We start from the raw sequence: 22,210 nt of genomic DNA, 5'->3' as shown, positions 1-22,210 counted from the left end.
ACTCTATAAATACATGTAAGAATGGAATTCAGCAGCTACTCATCCTACTCGTTCTCCCTAAAGGGTTACACTATGGCTTTGTCACAAACCCAAGTTAGAGACTGAAAGCAGTTGTTTTACTACAGTATCATATATCTTTATAGGACTTTTAAAACTACAATCAGGGGACATTTAAATAAAGTTCTCACCCTACTAAAGTGTTTGTTGCCACTGCACAGTTGGGAATTTCAATATAAAACCTAAATTATTTCAGTAGAAAAGACTGCTGACTGCTGCTACCTATATACTCAGCTATTCCTGAATGCCTGTGGAGCAGTATTTGAATACGGGCCAGCAAAAACTCTAGTCACATCTGCTTCCTCTATCTTTCTTCTCCTCTGTCAGTACTTCACTAACAATGAATTGATGAAAAGCTGTACAAGGCCTGAGAATATCAAGTCTGGTTGCCACAGTTTGATTCCTGTCCCAGTGTTATGCAAACACTCTACCACACTTCCCTCTTTGTCACCATGTCCTGGTGAGAAATCCAGTCATGCTGATTAACATCCTGGGGACACAGAAGCAGCTCAGAAGTAGAATTTGAAATAAATTCTCAAGTAGATCCTTTTTGTTAATTATCTGCCCTTCAGTGCCAATAATGAATCAGTGTCCCTGGAAAACCTCTAAATCCAAGAAGCCAATAGAGGCCAATGGAAAAATACAATGTTGAAAAGAGCAACCAAAAAGAAAAAAGTATTTTATCTCCTCCAAGCACATAGCACAGATTATTTTCCTGTCTCCACTGGTTCTTCTAAAATAAGAAGAAAACTCTGGTACTTTGGAGCAGAAGTAAGAGCTCTAGAAGCTGCTCATCTGGGTGTGACAGATGTAATTTATACAAAGAAACAAAACCAATTATCTAGATATGAGTAATTCATATTGTCTCACAACTGCATAATCCAATTCAGTTTTCACTTCAATGAAATTTTCAACAAAAGTACCTGAACATCTGAAGATTTTAGCAGCAAGTTCCTTAAAGAAGTGTAGTACTCAGATGGAAGTACACAGTCTTCAGTGTAACAGATATTTAATCTAAGTGATCCCAGATCATCAGTTTTAGAAGACTTGTTTCCATTTTCTCGTGGCTGAAGTAAGTACCTGTAAACAACAGAACAATTATAAAGTATTAGATACCTATTTCATTAATTTGACTAATTCCATGACAGTGCAAAGGATCACATTTAACTATTTCAGTATACATGCATTGTATCTGAAAACTGGCAAAAAATTCACAAAAACCCCCCTTGAGACACCAAAGAAAAAACATGAACAGCATTTTATTCATCTTTAACACAAAATGGAACTTTTATTTATTTTCTCACATCTTTGCAAACAGTAGAATAGGATATACTTTTTGTAGGTTAACAGGGAATAGCAGGAATAGCTTGAGATTACACTGGGTCATCTCATTTTACATCGAAGTTATATTTAGGGTGTTGGACACTGCAGGTGACAAGTAATGTGAAGAGTTTAAATGGTCTTGTCTGAGGCCAGAAAAAGCACATAATATTAACAGGCTTCATTCTTGAGAAACAAGATATAGGGAAAAGTCAGATTTTTTTTTCTACTCAATACAAAATACATTGAACAATTTACTAGCTGCAGTTTCACTGCATTCCAATAGGAGGTGCAGCCCTACAAAAATGTTAACAGCTTTTAACTGGTGTCACAGTAGTTTTAACACTCACCCCAACAAGCCAAAACCTCATCTCCAAATATTCTTTTACAATCATGTATATTTGGACCTCTATAACCAGGAGATCAGACTTCTTTTTTTCATAATCAGATGCAGTGCCCATGAAAGCATGCTAACATAAAATAAAACTGATTTACCAGGAGAACCTCTCCTTAGCAGCATGACTGCTAGGCTTATTTTCCAAATATTTTGTAGTACAGATAATTTCTTTGCTGTACTTCATCTGCATTCAAAATCATATTACGCAAATTAACAGTAGTATAAAAGATTTGTTATTTTTAATCACAGAGCTGTTTTTGATAAGCAGATCATACTTGGATATGAGGATGTTCAATGCAAGGTGTGCCTACAATGCATATTAGCAGACACACTCAAGAGAACTAGACATGAGTTAGGTCAATTCAAAAAGCTACAGAAACACAGCTCCCTAGCAATGAGCCCATGCTGATACAATCTTTCTCTCAGCAGGTTGTTAACAGAGGCCTGGTTTTATGTTAATATGGTCATACATACAGCTGTTGATGAGACACTGGCAGAACAAGCCTGTGTCTGCAATACACCGCACAAAAAACCAGAAACGCCTACACAAACACCTACAGGATCACATTCAAGCACCAAGAGTCTCAGTTCAACATCCAAGACACTTGGAGCCTGAGGTGGCTCCAAGACACTTGGAGCAGAGCTATAATTGTTCCTGGCCAAGACCTGTGTTACATATAGTTCCTATTTACACATGTCCTTCCCACGTGTTTTCTGTGTGGATATGAAAGCGCTTCCTCCATGCTTTTTCCTGTACTGAAAGGTTCACTAAAAGCAGAATATTTTACACACTTGGAGGCACTCAAATCCCTTGCACTCATCCCTTCCTGCTGCTAAGCATTTGGGACAGCAAAGGAGCTAGAGATGGGCTCCTGCTTCCAAAAACATCAGAAAGGAGGGTGCTGAGATGTCCCTTGCAGAAGGGTTTCTTTCCTGAACTCCCTTCATACCTCACCCTTCCAGCTCCTGTGCCTGCTCCCCTGATATGATATTGGGTTGGTTCTAGAAGAGTCTCCCCAAGGAAGAAAAAAAAGCCATACTTAATGATCAAATAAACTCCCCATCGGTCATCCTGGAAGTCTGACTTAGGAATTTAATTACGAGTGATGCAATTCTGAGAAGCTCCAGGTTTGCTGGGTAGGCTGAAGAGCACACAGATATCACTGAAATCCAGCAACTGACCAAAAGATGGTTACAGTCCATCTTCCCTTCACTCTCCACACTTCCCCTTCAAACACACCAACTATTCTGTGACTAGGTGCAGACATGGGGAAGAGCAGAGCTAAATGTACCTGCTGCCAAGGTTAATTTATTGAGCAGGGAAACTCTCGAAACAAGTTTCACCTACATTAGAACAGGAAGACACAGTTTAATGAATAGATAGAATAAAACATATCCTTTGCAAAAAAACCCAACATGCAAGACAAGCAAATTCACTTCTGAATCACCATTTCTCACCATGCTTGAAAGGAATCATTTCTTAACACCTTCACAGGAACTTTAATTTCTCCTAGAAAGATGTCTTGTACCAGATTCCCATTATTCCATAGGTCAACCCTGAAAACAAGAATATTGCTTAATTTTCTTTTCTCCCAGAGAGAAATAAGCAAGTTTACAATAACTGCCTTACAGCACTAATCCACATGCATGCAGGCAGCAAATGTTAGAAATCTCACTCCATTCTAAATAAATCAAGAAGACTCAAACAAGTGGCTTATTAATCCATAAAGAACAGATAAAGAAACAAACAGTGAAAGTTAAGACTTGCAGACCTTGCATCAGTAAATAAAAGTGATACTGGCACAATGTACGGGTTCTGCGCAGTCTCCACCCCCAACACTGTGCACATTTCTTCTCAGGTAATTCAAGTGAACTTTTTAACCAATGTATTTAAATATCTACCTAACTGCTAGAATGTGGGACACTGCAATGCCACACCAACACATGCGCTTGTTTCTCCAAGCAGCAGCTCGTACGCTTACAACCTCCAACAGAATCCAGCTCCAGACATGCACCCTGGGTTTGTTCTACTACTTCTTACCTCTCTGACATTTCTGACAGACAGCAGTTGTTAAGAACAAAAAAAAAAAAAGAAAAAAAGAAAAAAAGAAAAAAAAAAAGACAACTAGATTTGTTGGGGCATGACTATTTTTCTAAATATATTTGCATCTACAATGAAATAAATTAAATATACAGTTCTAATTAATGAAGCTAATAGTTAAAAACACACATACCAAGTTAGTTCTATAATGGCTATGTGGATTAACTGCTAAATTTTTCTTCTGATGCCTGTTAGGAAACATATGCTGGCCTTGAAGACTTTCTGTCATTCAGCAAATTTGGTGCATGTATGTGCAGGAGCATAAGAAAGAAAATAAACTGAGTTCAGGGCTCTCTGCAGTTCTAACTACATTGCACAAATACAGAAAGACCAGCTCTGAGGGTAAATTAGCAGAAAAGGGGAACATACTTTGAGTATTTGTGTTTGCAAGGAAAAGATGAAAGACAAATGTTCCTCTAAAAAGCAAAGTGAAATTTTAAGAATCTCGTAAAAGAAGCTTTCTCCTCTTTTTTTATTCAACCAGCCAACTATATTTGAAACTATAGACTAGGATCAGGTATGCTGGTATCCTTCAGTACAAGTTCTATTACCAATATTCTGCCCAAATAAATACAATTTGATAGAAGGTACTCATACCTCTTTACTCACAGGCACAGGAAGGAAGTTTAGGGTGCTAGATACACTCAACCACTATTTACTTCAAAACAAAAAACCTCACCTTCAGTAAGAAATGTAAGTAAAAAAAAGATAAATTTTCTATGTCATCTTTTCTACAAGTCTGATCAGTAATTCTATATAGCTACACTAAGATAAAACAGGTATTTATTGTCTTGATGATAAAATATTATGATTTATTAATGATTCTATGAAATCACTTTCTAATCCACATAACTTACCTGACTTCTAGTTTCTCAATATCTTCTTCTTCCACCTGAAACTGAGACTTTTTGGTGTAACTGCTGGACCTGGTTACCTGCAAGTAAATTCCTCCTATTAACACATCATTTGTATTATGGATATCAAAAATCAAAGAAAACCCTCCCTGCCTCAAGCATAGGTAAATAGCTACTATTCCTTATATAAAGGAAAAAGGTCAGTTGACCAAAGTGTCTTTTTCCAGAAAGCAGGAGAAAAATGGGTCTAGAAGGCTTCATGGTAGAACCTATTGAAGGCTGATAAATGAGGGCATTACAGTATAGATCTATTAGAGAAAGCAACAAGTAGTATGACATGAAACTGGCAAATTTTTTTTCTTTTAGCATGAGCCCTATGAAAGCATTGAAGTAAGTTCTGAAATGTTTAAAGACACAACAAATAGGAAACCCACTCTTCTTGCCCTAGTTACAACACAATCATAACCTCTCATCTACACTTTCCTCATTTCTTGACTGACTGCATTCTCAAGTTAACTCCAATAAATCATAAGTCAAAAAGTTACCAGAGTGGTTTGAATCACATTTTTATCCTAATATCTAAGTTCCTCAGAAATCACACTGAGTACTCTTGAGCAGGTCAACTGAGACACACACATGCATTGAAACTGTGCAGAGGTAGGAAACTATTTCTCACTCAAGTCCCACAGCAGGATTTATAAAAACACAGTAAATTATAACACATTTGAGGCACATGCAATAGCTGTACTCCTTCCAACTCTCAGTACTGCATGCTTTAAATGCAAATCTGATTTTTTTTACTGACTGATTTTTCATCTGACACAAATCAGATGAAAACTTAAGCTCATAGTTTCTTTGTCAGATAACTCATGTAGAATTGAAATCAACTCCTAAATGACAAAGTTAACTTTTTAAAATAAAATAAACTTTTTTTGGGGTATGATCACTATATTACTTTATTAATATAAAGCATTGGGTTTTTTAGGTCAAGCTTGAAAATACTTTAATAGAAGTCCACTGGATAAGTTAAAGTTATCTCTGAACTCCAGATGGCAATAGATGATATATAAAGTGATTCAAAATAGGGAATTACCTTCATATATGTGCTTGTGAGAAAGTAATTTCTCACACATCAATTGGAGGAGAATGCTATGGTCTGGCAGACAGCAATTTAAGTATGTCATCCACTTACATTCGAGAGGCCAGTTAAAGCTCTTCAATTTGCCTGGAGAGAGCTTTCTGTATCAGATATTGCGATACAGCTTGCTTAAAAATATCTGAAGGGTTGCATAAAACAGCTAAACAGGAAGAACAGCACACAAAAAGTTACCTCAAAATAAAATGTTTCGTTAAACTGCGGATTGCTTGTTTTCTTCTTAACTTTGGTCTTCTTTTGGTCATTCCTGTTCCAATGTGGTAAAATTTTTACCATAGACAACTTAAACACACAATTATAAAGACATTCTATTGTCAAGAAGGACCCATGCATTTAAGTTAAAACATTTTTGTTATTCTACAATTCACTTTGATCAATGAGGAAAATCTTAAAATCAGTTCATCTTCACAATACAGTGTAAAGAGCTAAAATTTTAAATGCTGTATCTAACCGTGCATCTACCAAAGTCAAAGATTGTATTTAATTTCACAAACAGGTAAACCTTACACATATTAATTAAAATACATGAAAAATTTCTAATGCATTTAAAATTTAAATTTCTTTACCACTGCCTGAAGGTTATGAGCACACTTTTCCTTGTCTTGTTCAACTGCACAACTGCCCCCACTTCCTTGTGGGTCGGTTTTGGTTTGTTTTGGTTTTTTTTTAATTTCACAAGTTTTATAAAGGAATACAGTTTTATTTATCTAGCAAAGGGCTGTGGTAGTATAAAATGGCTTTCCAAAAGAAAGAAATATAAAATACGTGAGAAAAACAGACAAGGGAGAAGAAAAACTACCCTAAGTATCAACGACCTATTTTCAGACACTGGACATATAAATATTCCAGTCATGGTATGTGAGTCACACATGCATAAGATTGGAAAATCTCAGCCAGGAATTCCTGTCAGATTTGCACATATATTCCCATACTAACAGGGTAAATATTTTGGGGGACCAACATTCCCCCACTTCCATCCATATCATGGGATTCAAACAGAAAATGTATGTCAATTGACCTTCTTTGCCATTCAGCCCCATGATTCTTTCAGTATAACGGGTGCGCCTCCCTAGTCCTCTTAGGAAGAACCCAAACAAACAAAACCAAAAACCCCCCAAGGCAAACCTAAAAAATGTGATCATTTATTACCAAGGAGAAAAAAAAAATGCTCCATGCAGAGCTTACTCAGGGACAATCCTTCCAGAGGCTTTAAGCCAAGCAAGTCTGGTACAACACATCCTGGCACTACGCTCACAAAGGCAATTCCTCAGCAGAAAGGAAAGGGTCTGATGTGGCAAAAAAGAAGCAACTGAAACTTATCCTCCTTATTGGGCAGGGACTTGCACATAGTGAATGTGTGGGATGGGGGATTTTTCTTAAATGAAAAAGCCCAGCAGTTATTGAGGATTACTGGTCCCAAACAAGGAGATATTTGAACTGTGTGGACATTGGACGCAGCATCCTGAAGGTGTTCCAGAACCTCTCCTCTCTCGTCTCCTCCCAATTACTACACATTTGCTGCAAACAAACCCACGTATTAGGAAAACCACAGAAGAGAGGAAGGTGAGTGAGCAACTGACTGCATCATGACATACAGGAATTTCACCTAAATTAACAGGAAGTACAGGGCAGAAATCCAATACAAAGGGTAAGAAAGAACTGAGTCATAAGTGGCTCTTATGCAGACAATTCAGACAGACCAAACACCATCCCAGTCTCAAGCATATGGCAGGGAAGGGAGAGAGCAGTCTCCATGGAGATGGGATGTACGCATGAGAGCACTGGAAGATTTTTCTGTGTTTTAAAGATTTGGCTTAAAACCTATGACTTTCTTTTCCAATTCAACATCCCAGCATTTTTAGATTTATTCCTTTTATACTAAAACGTTACCTGGAAGGCCCCACAAGAGAGACTGTTGCATAAGGATCACAATTCTGTCCGTTTATAAGAGGTAACCCGTGGCACTCCTTTATGCTACAAGGAAAAGGCAAACAACAGATCAGTGAAGCGATTATCTGGCTTAAAAAAATAAAATCCAAACAATGCTTTCTTTTTGAAAACTTTCTATGTCCTGTATAACACACAGATACAGCTATACACTGATCCAACATACTGCATGTACTTGAAGATCTCCAGATGATAACACAAAATAATACTCAAGTACACAGTCAGACTTGTGGGGCTCTCTGAGAACAAAACTCTTGGAATTCCTTTGATAAAGACACTCCAGGATCACACATGAATGACAAAATCCTAAGTAAAATGAACTGCTATATGTTAGGGAAAATTGCAGATTTCCTTAATTTAAATTTTATTTCTCAAGCTATCTGGCCTCAACCAATGGCAGCAACTATATCTGGAAGGCATTGAAATGGATTGAAATATTTAATTTTGGATACATTACATTCTGAGTTATGCCAAGAAATGCAAAGTCAAATCCTGAAATGATATTTAAAATTAAACATCCAAAACTATTATAGTACATTGTCCTAGCTCTATCTTTGCAATAGTGCCTAAGGTTTATTTTCAATCTTTCCTCACAATAGTCCATGTTCAGGGTTAAATGACCATCAGGGTTAAATGTCCCTTTTAAAAATCCCGTTTTCTTCCATAATTCATACAGTAAGTGGTAAACTGGTGTTTAACAGGTACACAGGAAGACTGTTCACCAGTCCTGATGCTAAAGGGACAGAATGGCTGGTAACTAATGCTCATGGAGACAGAGAAACCATTTCTGGGCCTTTTCTAAAGTCTTGCAATCTTTGAATCACCACAGCAGCAACAGAGCTGGGTCAGCAAGCTGCCTAACCTTCAGATGCTGCCCACATATGAGCATTAACTAAAAAAAGCTGGAACAACAAAAGTGAAGCAGAAGAATTAGTAAAGTCACAGCAGAAACCAGACTTTCTAGCAAAATGATGGTCTAATGTAACCATACACACTGTAGTTTAAGTCCAGAAACATTCCGCAGATTACAAAATTTCCTAAGATCTGAATGTTATATTCATTTCTCTTTAAAATGTCATATATTTTTAGCTGTATTGCAGGAATTTAACTAAATTAGAGCAAGAAAATTTCAATTGTCATAATTTGCTCGTTTGACTAAAATCCAAAACCTAGGCCACTTAAGGAGAAAAGTTCTTTAAATTCACATGCACAATTAAGTAAATGTTCTAATATCATAATGTGGAATAATAGGTTGTATAGTTCAAGTGAAAGCTATGTAGCTGCCCACATTTTAAAATAAATCCTTTATGTACTGTAGAAAAATGTTGTTAAAAGAATAACAGGAGCTGCAAATTCAAACACAAGAGTGGAAACAACAGACACTAACACTCCTGTGCTGCCTCAAAACTCCACCCTCTTTGGAGTATGCACAATTATAAACCAGATGGTATTTCCCCCCCCAAAAGTCCCTTTGTCTTAGCCAGTTCAGGGAACATTTAGTGCTGAACCACTGCACAATCATTTGTTATTTTTCTTCCAGTTATCAAGCACGTGGCCTTCAGCATTTCAATAATTTTTGAATCACAATGAACGCTACAGTGATTTCAAACCCACCATTTAAATGGGTTCTTGAAACATCCAGTTGTTTCATAAGCATTAACTGATTCCTCCTCCAACACATAAGCGGCACAGAAGAGTGGCAACAAAATCAAACTGTCTAGACTTTGCAGTCATTTGGGGTATCTGATCTGAGGCAGGACTCGATTCTTTCAGACTGACGGGCATCCCGTAGCATAAAACACCCTCTGCAGCTCCTCAGGCTTTGCAGTTTCAGGTGTGAGAGCTGAGTGTACCTATAAATCAGCTGCAATCTGAACCTCATAGGAAATTCATAGCAGATGGATCAGTCAACCTTATCTGAAGAGAATTCAGTTGTTTTAACAACACCACACTTTCTCTTCTTACAGTCTTTGACATGATCACCAAGCTCCTGGATTTCTCTAGCAAACAGACACAGATTTCTCTAGCAAACAGAGTCTGTGGGACTTTCAGTTAACACAGCTCGTTCTGTTCTCTTGACCACAACATAGACAAACTAAAGAAAGGCTTGTTTGTGATTTCCTGCAAATTGAATAACATTTTACTGACAACTTCACAGCCTTGCAGCAGAACTAGAATCTCTGGATTCATCATATGGATCTGTCACTTGAAGTTGATTTCATGCTCCAGCTGGTCTCCCTGTGGAGGCAGCTCTAGCACTCCATTTTCACCTCCTGCCAGCAAGTACAGTCTGCCTAGTTTATTAGACAGCCTGTCCTGGTCCCACACCTCCCCTGACCATCAACTCCTAATATCCCCAAATCTCTCTCTTCCACACCTATCAGGCGCAGAAATTTCTTCCAAATTTACCTCACCTCCTCCCCTTCCATCTCTCTCTCCAAGGCAGCCAGTCAGATCCATCCCTTTAGTCTGCAGGTACTGCCTGGAGTCTGCTTTAGACACTTATGTGACAGCACAGCCAAGTCAGCTGAACTGCTGCTTCTGTTTACCACCCTCACAGGAAGCTTTTAACCTAAAAGCCAGTTGTCAGTTTGGCAAACTGAATCACCCTGTTCATGCAGGAGCCCTCCCAGGCTCCAAAGGCAAGCAGCCATTAGGGATAGGAAGCCATTATATCCACTCAGCACTACCCAGCTGGATTGTTCCTCCCCAGGGACTGAGCACACTGCACCGAATCATTACTAATACTTCTAAGCTATTAAACAAACAGCCTCCAGTAAACATGTTTAAAAATCCTCAAGATATTTGAAGCGGCTAAAGTAGAGTAGACTTAACAGAAATGGAAAAGTTGGAATGAAAATGAATGGAATGAAAAAAACTTCACTCCGTTTGCTAGTCAGCAAATTTCACAGGAATACTGCCTTTCCTCAAAGAATCAGGCAAAGTGCTGCAACTGCAGTCTCCTTTAAAAGGAAAACAACCAAGAAATCCCATCAAAACCACCACCAACAAAATGCCAGACATTTTGACCAATCAAAAACCAAAATAACACTAAACATAAACTCCTATTCCGACAACCATAATAAATACATTTCTAACACACAGTAAAAATATTTCAGCTTTGACAAATCATTTCATCTACCTAGCTAGGCAGCTGTCATTCAAAAGGCATAAATGCATAGAGTTTGAAGAAGCAGACAGGAAGCTTTTATTTCATATTTTAGACTTCTATATCCTTCTGTGCCATCTAAGCAACAGGTAAGAGAACTTTGGTTATTTTCTCCAACTGCTGCCCTGTTCCAGTACAGTGTAATATATGATTCAGTTTTCATTAATTCTCATCTCAGCAGTTTGTTGTGCAAGAGGAGTTTCATACAGGAAATGAGAGCCTTTCAGATATAACCAGCATATATTCAGCTTAGAAGATGAAAGTCAGTCCTTAAAAAGACCCAGCCCACAATAAATCCCTCAATGATTGACTCTGCCTCCATCATTCAAATCAACTGAAGTTCTCCACAGGCAGACACTCCCTAACTGCAGCCATTAATATCTGTAGGTACACTTCATAAAAATCACTGTGTTTGCTAGAACAACTTCATGTGAGCAGACAAAGTATAAACAGGACAGTAACAAACTGACAGGTCAATTCGAGAGAGCATGGTGTATAATTAATTTAGAAAGGTATGTGCAATGAAGTCAAAATCTGGCTGCAATAAACCATTTCTGGGCTTTGAAGTATTCACACTGTAAATACACAAAACTTTCTTTCAGAGCTGAAGGGCCGTTGATCTCAGAGAAGGCAGGTGCCACCACTCAACTGCCTAATTTGCGAAGAAATTGTTCAAGCATCATCTATTTCAGCAGCAGCAAATATGCTAACAATGGCCATGCAAACCTCTTCTTAGGAACTCCCAGCAAGAGCTGCAAGCATTTGAGAGATGTGATACCATACACACCATTGTGGTTTCAAAAAAAAACCAACCCACACTGCATCAGCAGGTAATCTCTTGCACTCTTCCCCCGCTCATTCACACATTAGAAAAGGAAGCAATTCGTACCAGCAACAAAACAAAGCTTTAATTCACAGTCTGTGAGTATATCTGCATGAAACTGAACAGGAAGTTTGCAATCAATACAAAAATAATGTATAAAATAAGGGCTTAGCCTGCTCTACATGAGCTCTAAAACAGTCCTTCACCAAAGGCAGATTAACTATGCTTTATGACAAAAAAAGCAACTGGAATTGAGTTTTTAAATCAATACTAATCATAAAACCCATCTAGAAGACCAGCAGAAAAAGCTTCTACAGCCATGTTTACAAACCCAAATCAACAGGAATCCATTGCCCAGCCACTCATGGTTTTGGTTTAGCCACAAGGGGACTCCAGGTAATGCTCAGAATCACAGCCTTTTAATTACTTGCTATTGTGTATGCACTTAACACCATGTTTAATCTTGTGTAATGAAAGTTGAAGCTACTACTTGTCATCTTTGCAGAATTTCTGGACTCTCAGGGAATACACAGTGGAAATCCACTAGCAACTTAACTATGCACAGAAGCCAGCACAAGTATCTAGAATTCTCCTAACCTAGAAAAAAATCAGCTGGTGAAGGTTTAAAAGCATCTAATTTTCATTGCATTGAGACATCATTAATGTAAACATGAAGCAAAATATTGCTTCTGAAAGGCAAGTATCATAGCCTGCATGTCAAGAATTATTTTTTCAGTGATTTTTTCCCCCTTTGGCCATTATTTTCCAGTTTAGAATAGATAAAGAAGAGTCAGAAACAGACACATCAATTTGTGCCCACTCCTTGTCTCTCTTACTCTGTCATGGTTCTGCTCCTTTCTAACCTGCAGCTTGGTTAAAGGAGTTACTAATTCAATGTCTTCTCAGGGCCTGGTGACTGGTGAAAAACGCAGCAGGAAGTGCATCACTTACTAATTATCATGGGAAATTTACAGAACAAGCAGGGTTTTAAAGAGTTTAATTTTCTCTTTAATACTCCCACATCTATTTTCTGTAAGTTCCTCATGCTTTAAGATTAAATGCATCTCAAAAATGCCCTCAACATGCATTTCTATAACACCACATTCAGTGAGAGAGTTTGTATTTCGCATACTCTCACACGTACATGCAAAATACATTAATGTACCATGTATTAGTAATGCAGTAAATTATTTCAAGGGCAGCAGCACCTGGGGTAGCATTCTACTAAACATTTTCAGTTTAAGGAACTCTAGTGCATTTCCTAACCTCAGACAACTGCACTGATGTAATACAGCAGCGTTTAACGCACAATCCTCTCCCACATGGCAGTGAGTGGGTGAGTGCAGCAACCAAAAGAGAACCCTGGCTTCCTTTTGATCAATTATCTCCGTCATAAAGAGATCCTAAGAGAGGGCACAGTGAGTAAACCACTTCCTACTCAAAACTGCAATTTGCAACAGTAACTTTCTAATGCAACTTTTCTTCATCATATGAAAAATCCAGGCAAGTTTTTAAAATAAAAAACCCACAACACTAACATGAAGTGCATGAACATATAAAAACATAAATTTTTCTGAAAATTAAGAAAGTTGGGAATAAAATACGAAGTCATAAAGCTCCAGCCAGCTTTTGGTGGTGAACAGTCCATGGGGAAAAGCTGCTCTAATTCTGCTTTGCGCTGCAAGTGGGATACAAAAATAAGAGCAGCAGGACTCCCAATGAACCATGCTGCTACGCCACTACAAAAGCAGACACATTCCAAATTATCTTTAAGTAATAAAGATACCTTGATGTCCAGCAAGTTCCATCTTACCTGAATGATGAGCCTAAGCCATTAAAGCATCACCAGTTTCACTAGCTTAGTCCTACCACAGAATAGCTTCCCCCTCATAGCAAGCTAAAGAACAGCAAACAGACCACTTTGCTGGGTCCTGCTCCAACTCAGCTACTCACCTGGGTCTAGAGACTTGACTAAGACAAGAACATCTTCTTAACTTCATCATGAAAATTACATTAGCAAACATACCAAAAATTTACTGTTTCTATGATGTTCTTTGATACACTGTAGCATTTTTACACTTCAGAGCCAAAATTAAGATTGGTAGTGAAAGCTCCTTAAGTTGCTGCTAAGAAGTTTTACTGAAATGTGGCAAACATGCTGTTCCATAACCACTACTCCTGTACTTTGTTTTTCTCTAAGAATTTCTTATCATGGTTAACTGGAAGAAAATAAATCTGAAGCAAAACTAGCAATAAATTTTACCATACCAACCCCCCAAAAATACCAGCAGCAGCAGTCATCCAGTCAGTAACAGCCGTACTGCAAGTTCTGGCTGTCAGCTGCACTGCACATTCCTAGGCTTCTCACCAGACCAAATTCAATTGGAATTACAAGACACTAATCCTAGTAGTCCAAATAAAAGTGAGGGCTTTGGCAGCAAAGATGAGCAGCTGTGAAAAACTTCTGCTGGAGTTCCTTAGACATATACTTATCTCCCCATAAGGCAGATTCCAAGGAAAGTCACACAAAAATAAAAATTCTATTGGGTACTAAGACATGCAGATATCCAGTATCGGGAAAGACAAATCCCATACATTCTAACCAACAACCAAATATTAAAGGATTGATGTATTTGCTTACTGTACTACTAGCTGCTGGCACACAGATCCATTGTCTGTTATCAGTTCGTTCAGTTTTAATTCAAGGTGAACTTTTCCCTGAAAAAAAACAGGAGAGAAACACAAGTAGTTTTAAAAGCATTTATTTTAAAAGGAGGAATTAGAACAATAATATAGTTTACAGATAAAAGTTATTTAAGGTAATTCCAATATTACCACTTGAAGAAAATACCTCATTTAAAGCACATATCCTGCAAGTAGAGCATGATGGATGCACTTGAACTTTGAGATGATGCTACAGAGAAGCACTATCTCATCTGCAGACAGCACAAGAATCAGTCAAGCCTCTGGAGACTTAACACACACAAGTACTTCTCCCAACATGAGCAATTACCAAGAGCAAGAGTCTCAGCTATTTTGTCCCAAGTATGGGATGAACACTTGCACAGACATGAATTTCTGAACACTTCAGGATAAAGTTCTAAAATGACCTTAGACTCTGAAGGTAGGTAGGTATATCTAGAAAATTAGAATAGCATGCAATAGCCTTAACCAGCAGCACTTAATATCCACAGTGAAATCCTGTCCATCCCACCAGACTAAAGATAATTTAGAAATGTACTGTGTATCCCAGGGCAGTTTTCAACTATCTCATGAAGACTGCTGATGTACTCAAGGAACACAACCAAAAGAGAGGAAAAGAGAGGAAAAGGTGGCAGTAATGGCTAAACCCAGCTTCCTCCTTTTCTTTTTCTGATATGGCAGGACGTACTCAAGAAAAAGACTCCATAAATTATGGAACAGCACGGATTAACTTCAGAAACCAGCAAGGGCCAACCTACTGTACCTTCTCAATAAAAGGTTTCATAACTTTAAACCATGAGATGCAACTTTTTTGGGATGACCACAATTTATTACTTAAATCTTGCTCCAAACAGCTACTGCTTGAACAATATCTGCTACTCCTTTCAGTGCCTGGCTGTTTGTGCTGGCTCTTACATCTAAGATAGGCACACACTGCCAGAGTCTTTCCTCTAACAATGTTCTCCTTGGTATTCTCAGACTTTGTCTATTTTTTAAATGGAACATCAGATGATACTGGTCTGTTCACAATCAAAATTCTCAGGGAAGGGTTCTGGAAGGTGATTTGCAAGAGTGGCAAAGGAAGCAACTCATAATCTGAACTACAGCTTTGCCTTTCTGCTAAAATGGAAGTAAAACCCTTAGCTGACCTTGCACACATTTCTATAGCAGTTATGTTTTGACATAGAACTGCAATGTTTTTATTGTAAATCCCCTGGGGCAAAGGCTGCGTTTCCCTCTCTGTTCGTCACATGGGAGGAGAAATGAGGCTTCTTTTACAAGGCAGTTCCCAACCTAACTGCTTTGGGATGCCTGCCAGGTGTTTTGCAAACTGCTACTACAGGGACAGGAACACAGGTACATTAAGAAAGTATTCGTCAAGCAGAGAAACTCCATTACAAAGACAGATTGAGAGGATAAAAACAGGACACTGAGAAGCATGCCAACAGCCTTACAAGGCAAAGTTTTTGAATGACAAATGAAAAGACAACAATATTAATATTTATTTAAATAACTGACTTCACTTGTTTTAGAAAACAGATGCTGTCAATGGCCTGAACATCCTCCTTTTGCTTTTAAAACCAAAACCCACAAATTGTGTTTTAAACCAAACAGCAGGAGTAAAACAGCAATTGCTGCTCCTGAGAACTACCTGTGGATGCAGCTTGCTCCCAGCCCAGTGCCACGATGACTACAGCAACATGGCTCTAAGAAAGTATTTCCCAACACGCATGGAGAGTTTTAGAACATTTCTGTCATTTTGTTTGTTGACAGCAGTGTGATGGTTTCCTAAAGCTGCTGATCTGCAGAACTATATGAGAATGTCAGACATAATATGCAACTGGGTTTTTAATGTGGCTGGACAGAAGGATTTCACTTCAAAATAGAGAAACAAGCCATTCTTATACAATATATAATAAACAAACAGCGACTTCATGTGAATGCACTTTGCATCTGTAGATCTCAGGGTTGTTCAAAGGCAGGTAGGTACCATTTTGACTTTACAAACGGATTAACAATCAGTTTTCAGGTACTTATTATAGGAAGATGGGAGTGTAATTGATACAGATCCTACCAATTTTAATAAGAACAGTGAATGTCCAAAAACCCTAACATTTGTTAAAATTTGTTTTGATCTTAACAAATGTGTTTTTCAAGTACAGATCACTATAAAAACTCCAACTATGTATAAATACAGGTATAAAACTATATATATAAATCTCTACATAAGTTTATTGCTATGAATAATGTAGATCAAAGGTGTGTTCAATCAAATGAGCCAATTTCAAACAAGATTAATGAAGATTTTATAAATAGAAAAGGGATCAAGCAATCCTAACAATTTTACTACATGCTGACACTATCTGCATTTTAGAAAACAAGAGTTTTTTTTAAAAGCCAATAAATGTAAACAAGTCTGTGCCAGCTGCAGTTAAATGTGGCCTGTTTCACCCAGCTTCTCAAATTCTGGATTATTTATTTATTATTCTCCCATTCGTATTTATTTTTCAGGAACTAGTGGAGAAAGGAAGAAGTTTCAAGAAAACAATATTAATATGAACTCATAATACTGTGAACAGCAGCAAAGCAAAAACCAGCTATTATCAAAACACAGAGCAGAGCAGCTGCTTTCTAAAAGCCTCCACCACTAACATTCCTGGTGTACAGGCTGCTAAATTATACCAAAGTTAACCTGTGAAGAATAGATGTACGTAAAATGTACACTTTTCTTGGGAAAAAATGCAGATGTATGGAAACCCCCAAAAATAATCCCAACCAAGCAACTGCAAAGTGTCCTGTGCAAATTCATGGAACACAAAATACTTTTCTGCTATACTATTGTCTTGCACACATCATAAATTTTGGAAAATACTCACATGGAGGGAACCAGAGGAACAAAAAATCAACTACATGTATGGTGCCATGAGGAAAAAAAAAACCAACTTTTTTTTCCCTCCAAACTGATTTACCTTTATAAATATTTCATGCACTTTTCCTGCAATATAAAAGCCTGCTACTTTCAGCCATGTCCAGCCAACAATCTTGGACATCTCAGAATATATTTCAGTACTGTATAGCACATCCAAACCAACCAGATTTCAGCCAAATGTGGCAGACAGGAACTGGTCTTAGCTGTGCTCCAAAGACTTTTATGGAAAAATAAACCAGGACAGAAGAAATCTACCCAAATGCCTTGACTCAAAAAAAGATAAATATGAGGAGCATACACCTAAGCAGAAAAGGTCATCTCTTACTGGAAGTGTCATGCAGGACAGTGCTTTGCATGGCACAGTAACAGAAAAGTAAGAGTTTACATTCTGCTGTGAGTCACAAAGCCATGGAAAACTATAAACTTGTTATTTCCAATATATTAAGATATCACTAAATTCGATTCATGGAATATTCTAATGGAATTTTCACATACTCATTTAGTATTATGACAAAAATTAACACCTTTCTCAATACATTTTTATGACAGAAAAAAACATAGAAAGCATGACAATGTTTAAGTCAAAGTGGAAACTACCTTTCAGTTTGTATCTGCAAAGGGCTTTCTAGAACTTTCAGAGTGATTACATTAAAGAATTTACAGAAGACAATGTGCAGTTGGACTAGATGATCTCTAGGTCCCTTCCAAATGGAATTCTATTCCATTTGATCATAACTTAAGAGGACTGATTTTCAACAGAGAAGAGGAAGTGGTATTCAGATGTTTTGAAAATCTGTCTTCATGTAAAGCAACCACATGCCCTCCTATACCCAAGAGCTGCAGGCTAAACTTGTGACACATAAATGAATCATCTGTGGAAATAATAGGAGAATTCTGTGCACATTCAGATCTTGTAAAAGTAGCCAGGATTCTCCCTACCCAAAGGGACTTTCAGATTACTAAAAAAATACAAACGCTGTCAAGTCTAAGACTTTTGCCCTCAGGCAAATCTGGAAAAAAACCCTATTAAAATCTACTAGTTTGTCACAGGAAGAAGGTTAAGAGATTCTCAAGAATTCTGTTTTGTTCTTGAAACCAAACAGAAAATTGCTACAACTTACTAGAGCCATCTCACTTTTACCTATTCCTAGAACAATCCTGTTTGAAGAACCAGAACCACAGGCTGAAATAAAACTATGAAGGGTGAGTTGTTTGATACTGAATACAGAAAGTGTTTCAAGATAAGATACACGAACACGGCACAAGTATACCCAAGTTTTGAAGACTAACCATTTCAATGTCACAGAATCAGCCAGTATTTCAGTTAACACCAGAAATTACTAAAAAAAAAAGTTATTCAAGAGTTTTAGGATCCATTCATGTGCCTCAAGTACATGACCCCTCTTACAAGCATTTCAGACATCCAAATACTGTTAAGACATTTCCCAAACAGTTGCTTCATGTCTTCTGCCAGTTTTAAGCACCATGAAGAATAATATCAGCTTAGGAGTAGACTGCATTATTCTCTAACCAAACTGAAGACACAACTGCCTCACAAGAAATACAGATGCTAAACCTTATCTCCTGAAGCTCAACACAATCTTCTACCATCATGTCCTTATCTGTACTTAACTTTCAAAATGTAAACGTGCAATTTAATAGTTACCTGAACTTCTGAATTAGAATCAACAGGTTGAAGCATAAACCAGTTCTCTTTTCCTGTGTAGTTGCATAAATCTTCTTTTTTGATTGACACCTTTCCTGAGGGAGGGTGGCAGGGGGAGAGAAGCATAAATATTACCTTCATCTGAATAGAACAAGTATTTAGTGTGTTTGAAATTTGATTTTTTTCTAAACTCTTTTTTCTTTAAATTTATGATGTTATATGAAGAACATAAAACAAGGAATGTTATGGGTAAGTAAAGCAGAAAATAGTTTGCATAAAGCCTGATGGCATTAATTATTATTTGTTATCCTGGATATCAGCAATAGGAAGGTAAAATAAAGAACACTCTTGAGGCTGAAAATAACATAATAGATTTGGGAGAACAAAAACGGTGTTCAAGAATGCTTAAACAGGAAACTGAAGTAGATGACTTTTACTCTTCTGATTGCTATTTGGAAAGCTGTTATTATATCAAATTATCTGACATCCTGGTGCAAATTATTTCCTTCCTCAATTCAAGTAAAGCAAAGGCTTGTTCCATAGCAGACTGTTAAGAGTTTTGTAGCAACTGTATCCAAAAAGCAGCTGCAATAAAGTCATTATGCAGTGGAGAGAGAAACAGAAATTTACCTCCCGTGATTTTTCACTTAAGCTACACAAGTTGCTGCCAAATGCTTTGTAAGTCACTAAGTTACAGGTTGCACTGACAGGGAATAAAATTATCTACAAATGATTTTAAGAATTATTCCATAATTGTAATTACTGTGAAATTATTCCACAATTTATTCTTTAAAAATCCATAAGTAGTAACAATTATTCAAATATTTCAATGAAGCAAAAATGGAGAACAAAGAATTTTTAAAAATGTATTCAGACCATAATAAGACTATAAAATGTCCTACTAGCCTGAAAAGCAAAACATATTTTAGTATAATAGAATGAAGCAAGGAAACAAAATCCTTATTTTCAAACTTTAAGGGAGCATTTAAGTGCACTATACACAGTTTTGAAAGATGCTTCACCAATAACTGTATCCTTAATCCTATAGATAATGCTACTGAAAATAACCAAATGCTCTGCAAGATGCAGACAGCACCCCATAGACACTTACCTATACGCAGGTCCTTTTGTAAAACACTTTTATCATATATGTAGAAGGACAACCACTGGAATGTTCTCGGAATCTCAAAGTAAAACTCCTCTCCAAAATAAGGACTGGAAAGAAAGATCTGAAGTTAAAATAGATGAATACTTTATGGAATTTTATAGAACATGAACATCAAAAAGCTGCATTTTACTGCTGTCCCAGCCCGTGGCCCTCAGCACTACACTGAGCTATCATCAAAGGTGCCCAAAACCATTTCAATACAAGAGCACACAATAACATGGCAATGCCTTCTGTTTGTTTAATCAAAGGTAAGAATCAGAGCACACAGACAGGGGTGCCTCCTCTGCAATTTCAATTCTATTTTTCTGTGTTGAAATTATTCTGGCTGGTTCTCTAGACTTCCTGAGACATGCACAAGTTTTGTTTCATTTTGTTATTCAGTACATGATTAAACTACATTTAATCTTAATTTAATTTAAATTTATTGATTACTTAACTAACTGGCAATTGTTTAGCTCTAACTTCCATGTCAAAACTGCTGCTCTAAGATTCAGACCTGTATGAAGTTTTCACTAGAAACTGTAGGATGGAACAGTGAAAAAGAGAAGCATTGATCTCAAATACACACCATCTCCCTCACACCAAAATGGTCACATTTCTCCATCTAAAGAAGTCCAATATCATGTCTGCAGTTCACCCGATTTAACTGCCATGTGCACAGCCCTCTACAGAAAAAGACTCTGGGTTCCTCTATGCTACACATATTTCATACAATGTGTTGGTATCTTCACTCCCAGAACCGATAATCTCATTAAAGTTAAGGAGTAATTATTGATGTAATCAGAGTTAGCAGTCAGAAAATTGTATTTCAAGACTGAACAAAACCACAGTGTTGTTTGTGTTACTGCAAGTGATAAATTCCGAAAGTCAAGCAGATCCACAGAAAAACCCTGCTATTCTAGAACTGGGTTCTTAAAATAGTTCCAGTTTCAATGTATTAATATCACTGGCGAAGGATGTTCATGAAACTACTCTTACGCAGAGAAGTACTGTGATATCGGTTATACCAAACTGCAACAAATGTTGGGGTTTTTTTGTTTCCCAGCAAAGGATCATTCTGACCCTATTGCTACAGTACTTTCTTAAACTAATAAAAATATGACAAATATGCTTATGTTTAAGCAGTTCGTGTTATTACCTATCCAAAGGATACCAGGAAGAACAGGTCACCACCCCTGCTCTCTTTCCTCCAACATAACCACTGAAAAAGACCACCCCATGCTTAAGGACAGTGGCTCATTAAATAAATTAAAAAGAGCTGATAATTAACTTGAAAAGTGGGAAAGAACACAGATAAAAGAATCTAGTACTTCTAATGTCTAGAATAGATTTTGAGACACAAGAACTTTAAGGGCAGGAATTCATTATAAGGAATTCCACAAATAAAAGTGTTCTTTTTGTTAAAACACAGACCTTTTACCACAGGCTTCAAAGCAGACAAATCAGTATTAGCCTTTGCACTACACTGAGAAATAATTTAAGAATTCTCAGTTGAAAAGTTCAGCTGTGGTTTTTCAGCTCCCCTCTTTTTTTTGTAGTTTCAAAGCCAACAAACTCTGCTTTGATTACAAGGGCTGAGTTCTTCTTGTCAGCACCATGACTGAAGGCTCAAACTCACGAGCATTACCTTTAGCAGCAGTGCAGCCCTAAAGAGCCTCAACTTCCTTATTACCATTACTGCTCATTTTAATTGTATTGACACAGTAAGTCAGACCAAAACCCAGGATGAAACAAAGGCTTATTTTAAACTTAGGTCAAGTCCATGATCTGCTTCCCCTCACAGCTATACAAATAAAGTTGCAGCAGTACAAACAAAGAGACGCTACAGCAGAAAGACTGAACAGTGGGAGAAGGAGCTGGCACTGGTGTCAGGGGAAACTCTGCTCTAGCTCAGCTTCAGACAGAGATCCTAAGGGAACA

The 22,210-nt window shown here is 37.4% G+C and overlaps 1 protein-coding gene across 3 annotated transcripts in view; it reads right to left on the bottom strand.

Moving 5' to 3' along the window:
• The window catches only part of RASA2 (RAS p21 protein activator 2), a 42,930-nt gene that overhangs the window by 10,867 nt on the left and 9,853 nt on the right, over positions 1-22,210 (bottom strand). For 2 of the 3 annotated variants that reach the window (XM_038145817.1, XM_038145818.1), the window contains exons 3-10: positions 20,234-20,337; positions 19,123-19,217; positions 14,466-14,542; positions 7,776-7,859; positions 6,060-6,132; positions 4,733-4,809; positions 3,233-3,331; positions 981-1,137 (exon numbers count right to left, since the gene is read on the bottom strand). In XM_038145817.1, coding sequence (XP_038001745.1) covers positions 981-1,137; positions 3,233-3,331; positions 4,733-4,809; positions 6,060-6,132; positions 7,776-7,859; positions 14,466-14,542; positions 19,123-19,217; positions 20,234-20,337 — 766 coding nt within the window. The other variant, XM_038145819.1, reaches the window with a different exon arrangement.

The sequence above is a fragment of the Motacilla alba genome, chromosome 9 (genome assembly GCF_015832195.1).
Source record: "Motacilla alba alba isolate MOTALB_02 chromosome 9, Motacilla_alba_V1.0_pri, whole genome shotgun sequence".
NCBI lineage: Eukaryota > Metazoa > Chordata > Aves > Passeriformes > Motacillidae > Motacilla > Motacilla alba.
Note: the sequence above shows the minus strand (reverse complement) of the source record. Positions and strands in the feature narration are given on the sequence as shown.